The sequence below is a fragment of the Bison bison genome, unplaced genomic scaffold (genome assembly GCF_000754665.1).
Source record: "Bison bison bison isolate TAMUID 2011002044 unplaced genomic scaffold, Bison_UMD1.0 scf7180017864285, whole genome shotgun sequence".
In the NCBI taxonomy this organism is placed as follows: Eukaryota; Metazoa; Chordata; class Mammalia; order Artiodactyla; family Bovidae; genus Bison; species Bison bison.
This window is the reverse complement of record NW_011494857.1, coordinates 2,148,532-2,158,835: the sequence shown is the minus strand read 5'-3', so window position 1 is coordinate 2,158,835 and position 10,304 is coordinate 2,148,532. Positions and strand designations below refer to the sequence as shown.

Below are 10,304 nucleotides of genomic sequence, written 5' to 3'. Positions count from 1 at the left end.
CCCCCCCCCCCAGGCTCCTCTGTCCATGGGGAGTCTCCAGGCAAGAATACTGGAGTGGGTTGCCATGCCCTCCTCCAGGGGATCTTCCCGACCCAGGGACCGAACTTACATCTCTTATGTCTCTCGCATTGGAAGTCAGGTTCTTTACCACTAGCGCCACCTGGGAAGCCCACGGAGGACACAGACACAATGAAACAGACAAGGGTGTAAGACTGTCACGTTGTCGTGCCTTCACTTTATTCCACACGAACAAGAATGGGCAGCCGGAGACCCACAGCATGGCTCACCGTGTCGCCCACGGTGCTGAGTTTGAACCCGATCCTTGACATCCTGACCCCAGCTGAGACCTCGGGCGAGGAAGTCTCTACCCCAGTCAGGCTGCACGAGGACTGGAAAGGATTCGGGTGCTCAGTCAGCAGGAACAGAACCTATGACTCGGCAGCCGCGGAGGGAAGAAGGTTTCAGGTGTCAAGGGGGTGAGCAGTCTTCTGACACCTATTTTCCGACATGTGATGACAGTCTGTCTGTCTCCCACGGCTGGGAACGTCTCAAACCAGGCCAGATCGGGGGCACCGCCTCCCATCTCTGGGTGCTGAGAGACACAGAGGTACTGATTAAAAGCATGCCGTAACTGCCTCCCTCCTGACTGGGGGGTAAGTCTCTTTCTGTGCAATCCTACTATTCAGGCTTGTCTTTCCTAGGCTGGGAGCTGTGTGAGGGCAGAGGCTACGGCCTTGGCAGGCATACCCGAATCCCCGGGAATGGCAGAGATTTATACCTACTGTGTGCTCGGTCGGTACTTTGTGGGAACAGAGCGTGGCAGCATGGGGTGGAGGTGGAGGCTGTGGGTTCTCAAGGGTGGAACCATAGCCCCGCCCCTGGAATGTTGGCCCCTCCCCCTTGAATGTCAGCCCCGCCCCCCCTCCCCCCACAGGGATGTCTGTGCCTTCACAATTCAGGAAGAAAAAGACATTTATTGATTTGGCTGTACAGGGTCTTGGGCTTCCCAGGTGGCGCTAGTGGTTAAGAACCGGCCTGCCAATGCAGGACACGTAAGATTTGCGGGTTTGATCCCTGGGTGAGGAAGATCCCCTGGAGGAAAGTGTGCCAACCCACTCCAGTATTCTTGCCTGGAGAATCCCATGGACAGAGGAACCTGGCCGGCTGCAGTCTATAGGGTCGCAGAGAGTCAGACACGACTGAAGCAACTTAGCACACTCGCAGGCACAGGGTCTTAGTTGTGGCATGTGGGATCTAGTTCCCCAACCAGAGATCAAACCCATGCCCCCTGCACTGGGGGCACAGAGTCTTAGCCCCTGGATGACCAGGGAAGTCCCTCTTCTTCACCTTTTATTTTTAGTGCCTAGAACCACGCCCTTCATCTGACAGGCATTCAATAAACATAAGCGGGCGGACTAGTGGAGTCAGACCGCTCAAGTCTTGAGTATCATTTACTTGCTGTGTGACCTCTGATAGGTTACTTTACTTCTCTGGGCTTCGTTTCCTCATCAAGGGGGCATAATCGTCCGATCGCCCTCATAGGATCAAGTTGCTGGAATTCTCTTGTTTGTAAAGCTCTGCACTAGGACCTGGTGTCCAGGACACGCTCAACACCTGTGAGCTCATACTTATGGGATGAATCAAGGGGTGAATCGCCCTCTTGGATCCTCATAGAAATCTTTTTAGCAGGATTTCAGTCCCTGTTTGACAGAGTGAGAATCCGAGGCTTGGGGCATCCTCCACTTCCCTCTGCCCCTCTTCACGGAGGCTGAACAAGGAAATGCCGATTCCCAAGCCAGGCCTCGCCCCCAAAACCCACCTCGCCCACCAGGACGGGCTCTCCTGATCAAAGACAACAATCTCCCCAGGAGAGTCCTGCAGCTGCTGTGAAAACCACAGAGTCTCCTCGGAAAACTGCTTAACCGATTTCATTAGGAAATCAATGCAAATTAAAAACCTCGCCCGGATCCCACTATTCTCCTCTGAGAAGGCGGAGATCAAAGAGGCTGACTTCGCGGTTGCGTTGGCAAGCTCCAGCAAACCGCCTTTCCGAGCTCCCGGTGGAGTCTTGCTAGCAACATCTAACACGCCCGCTGACCCTGCCCGTCCCTGAGGAAAGATCTATTCTAACAACAGATGACAAGATTGATGATACCAAATACGTCACCCCCCCACCCCTGCGGTGCCAGGCACGGAACTGAGCGCCTTACCCACAGTAACGCGCCTAATCAACGCAGTGACTCTTTGAGGGCGGTGCGTTCTGTTCCCATTTCACGTAGACGGAAACTGAGGTGTAGGGAATGAAAGCTTCTTGACGGTGTCACCCAGCTACACGCGGCCAGTCCCTGGTGGCTCAGACGGTAAAGCGTCTGACCGCGACGTTGGAGACCCGGGTTCCATCCCTGGGTTGGGAAGATCCCTTGGAGAAGGAAATGGCAACCCACTCCAGTACTCTTGCCTAGAAAATTCCATGCCTGGTGGGCTACAGTCCATGGGGTCGCAAAGAGTCCTACACAACTGAGTGACTTCACTCATGCCACCCTGCCTTCATGGAGCGTTCACCAACCTACACAGGTAGGCATGTAACAGGATGCTATTGTAGGAGAGAGAGAAAGAACCAATTTCTTTATCAGTTCAGTTCACTTCAGTCGCTCAGTTGTGTCCAACTCTTTGCGACCCCATGGACTGCAGCACGCCAGGCTTCCCTGTCCATCACCAACTCCCAGAGCTTGCTCAAACTCATTTCCATCGAGTCGGTGATGCCATCCAACCATCTCATCCTCTGTCATCCCCGTCTCCTGCCTTCAATCTTTCCCAGCATCAGGGTCTTTTCCAATGAGTCAGCTCTTTGCATGCAAAATTTCTTTATGCATGTGTGGTAAGTCACTTCAGTCGTGTCTGACTTTTAGCAACCCCATGGACTGCAGCCCGCCAGGCTCCTCTGTGCAAGGGATTCTCCAGGCAAGAATACTGGAGCGGGTTGCCATGCCCTCCTCCAGGGGATCTTCCCCACCCAGGAATCAAACTGGCTTCTCTTAACATCTCTTCCATTGGCAGGCGGGTTCTTTACCACCAGTGCCACCTTTATATTAACCACTTCTTTTCTTTTTTTGTTAATTTCTGCATTAATATCTATCCATGCTTTCTTTCAAATGTTAGTGCATTCAGGGACTGGAAACTCAGGAATGGTGGTTCAGATGCTAAGACTTCTCCCTCCCAATGCAGGGGGCACAGGTTCAATCCCTGGTCAAGCAACTAAGATCCCGCAGGCCACATGGCAAATTAATAATAATGATTCCTCCTATGAAAAATAAAATTTGTTTTTTAAAAAATTATAGTGCATTTGCTTTATTGCTCTTTTTCTAGACTGTTGTTTTGTTCATTTCATTTCTGTGAGCATTTTTCCTAATTCTCATTTGCAGCTATAGCTTTTCCTCAGAGTTCAACTTTGGCCCCTCTTCACAAGTTTTGCAGTGTTATGTGCTCACTTCTAAGGGTTTCCCGGATGGCTCAGCAGGTAAAGAATCCACCCGCAAAGTAGGTGACAGTCTAAAGGGTCGCAAAGAGTCAGATACGATTCAGCACACACACACATGCTCATTTCTAAATAAATGACCCTCCAGTTTTATTCTTCCTATTAGCCCAGGAGTTACTTAGAGGGTGTTTTGAAATGTACGAGACATTTGAATGCTTGTGGTTATTCCTTGTTATTAATTTCTAAATGTGGATGTGGCCTGTATTGTTTCTGCTTTTGGCAATCAACCTGTGCTAAGTTTCTGACTCAGTCTATTCTTGAGGAAAGCGGAGAATATCTTTGCAGGACTCTGATTTGTTTTAAGGACATAAAGTTCGTTATTGAGACACCTAGGAAATTTCAAATGTGAATTGGTTTCATTTCTTTCTTTTTTTGCAGCATGTGGACTTTCTGTAGTTGCAGCAAACGGAGCTACTCTTCCTTGCAACGTGCAGGCTTCTTGCAGTGCCTTCCTCAGTTGTGGAGCACAGGCTCTAGACGCATGGGCTTCAGTAGTTTCTGCACATCGGCTCAGTAGTTCTAGCTCATGGGCTTAGGTGCTCCTCAGCGTATGTGGAATTTTCCCAGACTGGGAATCGAACCTGTGTCTCCTGCGTTGGCAGGCAGATTCCTATCCACTATAAGGCCGGGGAAGTCTGAATGTGGATTGTTAATTAGATAATATCAGTGTTAAAGTTCTTGAGGGTGGTGATGATATTATGGATATCCTTAGGAGACTCAGATTACAGAACGTGCAGATAAAATAGCATGATGTCTGTCCCTACTTTCAAAAGTTTCAGAATATGCTAGAGGTGCCTCTGACCACTGAATCCATCAAGAGAGAGCAGCTGTGCTGTGGGCTTCTTCCCTTGGCCTCCCAGACTTCACAATCTCCCTGCGGGTCTGTTCATCAGGGCGGATACGTCTCAGTGTGTAAGTGTGTGTGTGGAGAGATTAGATAGACAGATGGGTGTATGTTTAAAGAGAAAGATACACAGAGAAGTAGAGAGAGAGGAGACACTGACAGAGAAAGACAGAAATAGAAGCAATAGAGAGATACACAGATGAGAAAGTAGTGGGGAGAGGGAAAGAGAATGGAAGAGAAAATATATGGACATGGGCAAATACTAACGTTTGATAAATTTAGTTGCAAGTTATACTGTATTATTCTTGTAGTGGTAGATTTGAGCTGTTTCAAATGAAAAAATTTAGAGGAAAAAAGCAAGTCAAAAAAAAAAAAAGAGAGAGAGAGAAAGAGAGAAAAGATTTAGGGACTTCCCAGGTGGCACTAGTGGTAAAGAATCCACCTGCCAATGCAGGAGACATAAGAGATGTGGGTTTGATCCCTGGGTCGGGAAGGTCCCCTGGAGGAGGGCATAGCATCCTACTCCAGTATTCTTCCCTGGAGAATCCCATGGACAGAGGAGCCTGGCGGACTGCAGTCCATGGGGTCTCACATAGTTGGACATGACTGAAGCAATTTAGCATGCATGCACTGGTGGTCCAGTGGTTAAGACTCCAAGCTTCCAAGGCAGGGAGCATAGTTCCAGTCCCTAGTCAGGGAACTAAGATCCCACATGTTGCATAGTGCGGCCAAAAAAAAAAAATTTTTTTTTAAGATTTATTTTAAAAGTTGGGATAGAGGTTATCTCTGAAGCAGATGGAGGGGTGGTTGGGAGGGAGAGGGAGAGGGATGCTGGGGTTGCTGATGGTGCTCCACTCCGTAATGCAACATTGCATGGACGTTCAGTTCAATTCAGTCACTCAGTCGTGTCCGACTCTTTGCGGCCCCATGAATCGCAGCACGCCAGGCCTCCCTGTCCATCACCAGCTCCTGGAGACGGCCCAAACTCATGCACAGATGTTCAGTTCACGATATATCAGTTCTTCCACTCCGGTTTCTGTGTTGTTCAAAATGTGGATAACATGGAATAATTTAAAGTTTCCAAGATATCACTGAAGCATACTCAAAGCAACCTAAATGCTCATCAGTAGTGGGTTGGTGAAATACCTGTGGTCACAGTATATACAGGAAACACTTGCCCACCAGCACTGAAAAATAACGTCAGACCTGCTGTATTTACATCCAAGCATTTCCAAGATACACTTTTAATGAAACGCATGCACACCCACAATGTAAGATAACATACACACATGCTCTGTTTAAAAATGCTTATGCAGCCTTACCTAGGATATCTGGAAGGATACACAAGAACTGACAAGTCTCTAGCGAAAAGAAGAGGGAATGGAGGATCTGGAAGGAGGGGGAGAATCATTTTTTTCATCTTTTTTTTTAAAGGTTCATGTATTTATTTTTGACTGTGCTGGATCTCCATCGCTGTCTGCGGGCTTTCTCTAGTTGCAGTGAGCGGGGCTTGCTCTTTGCGGCCGTGAGCGGGCTTCTCATTGCGGTGGCTTCTCTTGTTGCAGAGCGTGGGCTCTAGGTGCGAGAATTTCAGTAGTTGCGGCAGGTGGACTCAGTATTTGCAGCTTCCAGGCTCTAGAGCGCAGGCTCAGTAGTTGTGGCGCACGAGATTAGTTGCTCTGCGGCACGTGGGATCTTCCAGGACCAAGGATCGAACCCGAGTCACCTACGTTGGCAGGCGAATCCTTAACCACTGGACCACCACGGAAGCCACTCATTTTCTTTTCTTTTTTTTTTTTACTATGTGCCCACATTATCTTAAAGTTTTATTTTTCTGATAAACTGATTTCCCAACTTATTTTTAAGGTGCTTCTATCCTTCCTGATGCTCAGACATTGTATGGTTTCATCCTCTCCCCATCTGTGAAATAGGAAAGCATTTGGTCTCATTTCACCGAGTTGAGAGAACTGAGGCTCCAGGTGGGGAGTTCACAGGGCTAGTCAAAGCAGGACCAGAGCTCGTGCTTCTGATTACAAACAAGTAGGATTATTGCTTTTGATTTGGGTGAAAAAAAAAAAAGTTTGCCTCTACCTAGAAGCAAGGGAATGGTCCCCTGTGACCGACCACTAGGATTTCTTTTCCTAGAAAGGAGTATTTATTATATGTATCAATAGGCTGCTATTGGATTCCAGTAACAGAAAACCTGACTCCAAAGGGCTTTGACAGTAAGGAGATTTATTATGTCGCTCACACAAGTTCAGAGGTTGGAAGCATAATAGTTAAGGAATAGATTCAGCAGCTGTAACAGACACACAAAACAACCACCACTTCAATGAGCTAGAAATGGAAATCTCTCTCTTCACGGCATGGATGTTAAGTATTCCAGGGCCAGTATGGGGACATGTCATTTTCCATACAGTTCACCAGCACAGATTCCATGGCAGATTGCAAAAATGGCCCTGGTTCTGCATGTTCTTCTGTATCTATGCTCCTTTACAATGTCACTTTGCAGATTTTCCCATTGTGAGGTGGAATCTTTTTTCCTACCCCTTGAAGCCAGTCACGTTGAGCAAAGTGTCAAGTGTAGATCTTAGGCTTCCCCTCCGACTCTTGCAACCCTTCCCAGCCACCATGTGAAAAAAAACCCAGTCAGCCTGCAGGACGATGAGAAATATTAACACATGGCTTGAACAACTCCACCATCCTAGCTGAAGGCCAGCCACTCCTCCCAGAAACCCTCACTTAGCTGACCCATTTGTTGTTGTTCACTCAGTCGTGGTCCAACTCTTTGCAACCCCATGGACTGCAGCACACCAGATTTCCCTGTCCTTCACTATCTCCCAGAGTTTGCTCAAACTCATCTCCATTGAGTTGGTGATGCCATCCAACCATCTCATCCTCTGTCATCCCCTTCTCCTCCTGCCTTCAATCTTTCCCAGCATTAGGGTCTTCTAATGAGTCGACTCTTCACATCAGGTGGCCAAGGTATTGGAGCTTCAGTTTCAGCATCAGTCCTTCCAATGAATATTCAGGTTTGATTTCCTTTAGGATTAACTGGTTTGATTGCCTTGCAGTCCAAGGGACTCTCAAGAGGCTTCTCTAGAACCACAGTTTGAAAGCATTAATTCTGTGACATTCAGCCTTTTTTAAGATCCAACTCTCACATCCACGCTGCTGCTGCTGCTGCTAAGTCACTTCAGTCATGTCCGACTCTGTGAGACCCCATAGACGGCAGCCCACCAGGCTCCCCCGTCCCTGGGATTCTCCAGGCAAGAATACTGGAGTGGGTTGCCATTTCCTTCTCCAATGCATTAAAGTGAAAAGTGAAAGTGAAGTCGCTCAGTTGTGTCCGACTCTTAGTGACCCCATGGGCTTCACCAGGCTCCTCCATCCATGGGATTTTCCAGGCAAGAGTACTGGAGTGGGGTGCCATTGCCTTCTCACATCCATAGCTGACCACAAATGTCTGAGGAAGCCCAGCCAAAACAGAAAACTGCTCAGCTGAGCCCTGCCCAAGGTGATGACCCAAAGAAATCACAAAAGGTTATTATTTCAAGCCTCTAGATTTGGAGATGTTTTTTACACTGCAAAGCTAATGATACACTTTCATTCTAGACAATGGAAAGGGTGAAATGGAGGAATGGAGGGCAGGCACCTTCCATTAAGGGCACTTCAAGGAAGTTACATTGATTACTTTCACTCACATACTATTGGCAGGAAGTAGTCACAGGGCCATCTCTAGTTGCAAGGGACACTGGGGAATGAAGCCTTTTTTTTCTTGACTAACCTTGTGATTAGCCTGAAACAAGTAGGAGTCTCACTATAAAGGAAGGTGAAATAGATTTTGGTGCAGGGGCGGGGCGGGGGGGAGGGGAACTAGATGTTTCTAATGGAGAGATTTAGATAAGAGATTGCCAGGAAGACTTCCTGAAAGAAGAGGCAGGATTTGGCAGAGTCTCAGAAGTCAGCCTGGGGAAGGAGCTGCAAACTAAGCAGGAGGGCTTCCAGCTTGTATCTGAAGGTTCCCATCATCCCCTGGGGGCTTCACCTTGGGGACAGGCTGATTGAAAAACCCCTCCTCGCCAAATGCCCGGGCCAAGACAGAAGGTAAAGACTGGAAAAACTTCTCTTGGAAATCTCTGCCAATGAAGACATACAGGAAAGGGTTGAGGCAGCTGTTGAAACAACCCCGGGAGAAGGTAGCCCAGAGGATGGGCCGCAACTTATCTCTGGCTTGCCACAGTCGGGCCACCAGCACCATGTTAAACGGGAACCAGAAGGCGAAAAAGGCGCTCAGCAGCATGAGCAGCAGCCTCTTTCGCCGGCGGGCATGGGCACACCCTTCCTGCCGAAGCCGGGTGCGGATGAAGTAGGCACAGGTACCGATGATCGCCAAGGGCACCAAGAAGCCCAGCAGGATGTGGATGAGGGTCACCGCGACTCTCTCCTCCTCAGCCTTGGAGTCATTCCTAGCCCTTGTGGTAAACTTGAAGCTGCAGTATTCACATCCCTTCTGTTTTTCAACGTCTTGGAAAATCAAGTTTGGAGAGCAAGTGACAAGAGCCAGGAGCCACACACACCCAGCCAGCCAGACTGCTCGCTGCATGGTGCGGTGGTTTCGGGACCAGAACGGGTAAGCAACGGAGATGCAACGGTCCAGGGAGATGAGGACCAGGAACCAGATGCCGGTGAAGAAGCTGATGGCCAAGAAGGTGATGTAGAGCTTGCAGGCTGCAGCTGTGAGGGGCCACTGGCCAGTGACCAAGCTATATATGGTGATCAGCAAGGGCAGTAAGGCCATGAAGTCTGCGAAGGCCAGGTGGGAGAACCAGATGGTGGTAACAGCGCGAGGCATTCAGAAAACCATCATCCAGAGCACCAGCCCGTTGGCCACCACACCGACTGCAAAGAACACAGACAGCACAGCGATGGTCAGCTGGTGGAGGCCCTGGATCCTCTCAGGCTGGCACTCGGTCTCGGAGGTAGGAGTCATCCTTCTAGAGGACGAAGGACCACACGTCAGGGCTACATTTCACTGCTTTTCAGAGCCCCAGAGCCCCCTCCGAGACCCCTCCATTCATTTCTCTGATTCAATACATTTTTTAAAAAACATTTTTTTAAATTTATTTAGGCTGTGCCAGGTCTTAACTGTGGCATGTGGGATCTAGTTCCATGACCAGGGATCAAACCTGGTCTCCCTACATTAAGAGTACAGAGTCTTATCCACTGGACTACCTGGGAAGTCCACCAATTCAATATATATTTTATTGACTGCCTGTCATGTCACTCTGATACTGCTAGATAATTGGAACTGAATCACATAACAAAGCAGGCCGTCATAGAACTTACATCCTAAAGAGGGTGTCAGAATGGAAACATGATGCATAGACTAAAGAAATCCGGAATGTACTATTTTAGAAGACTGCAAGCCCTGTGGAAAAAAGGAATACAAAAGAAAAAAAGAAGTGGCCTCTGACTTTCGTTTATGTCAGAGTAGCTTCGTCAGACAGTCTGACATTAAAAAATTATAACATTCTGGCCAAAAACATTAAAACGTCAGTCCATTGTTTGAAGACATTGGAGACTGATCAAAATCAAATATAAACTGGAGGAGAGTCTAGCCCTTGATAGGGAGAACTGGATGAGGTCTCCAGTGTGAGTTTGCATCTTCTGGGTGTGAACCTTTTGTAATTGCTGCATCCTTGCTGGCTTCAGGTGTGAGAGGAGAGAGCTGTAAGCCGGCAGACCAGTCAGAAAGTGAAAATAGAGGTAACTGTGGAGAGAAGGGAGGCCCAGGGCAGGTAAAGTCCAAAATCTGCATATGACTCCATCCAAATCCTTGCTTGACTAAATTATTTAAGCTTGAGGGAGACCCCAGGATGCCTGGTGAGAAAGCAAGAGCTGGAATTTGCAAGAACTAAGCAG

General features: G+C 48.4%; 1 protein-coding gene across 1 annotated transcript; it reads right to left on the bottom strand.

Moving 5' to 3' along the window:
• Positions 1-8,407: 8,407 nt before the first annotated feature.
• On the bottom strand, positions 8,408-9,372 carry GPR32 (G protein-coupled receptor 32). Its single transcript, XM_010849734.1, is given in 2 exon segments — positions 8,408-8,443; positions 8,446-9,372. Coding segments are annotated over 2 exon segments (963 nt in total).
• Positions 9,373-10,304: the final 932 nt, after the last annotated feature.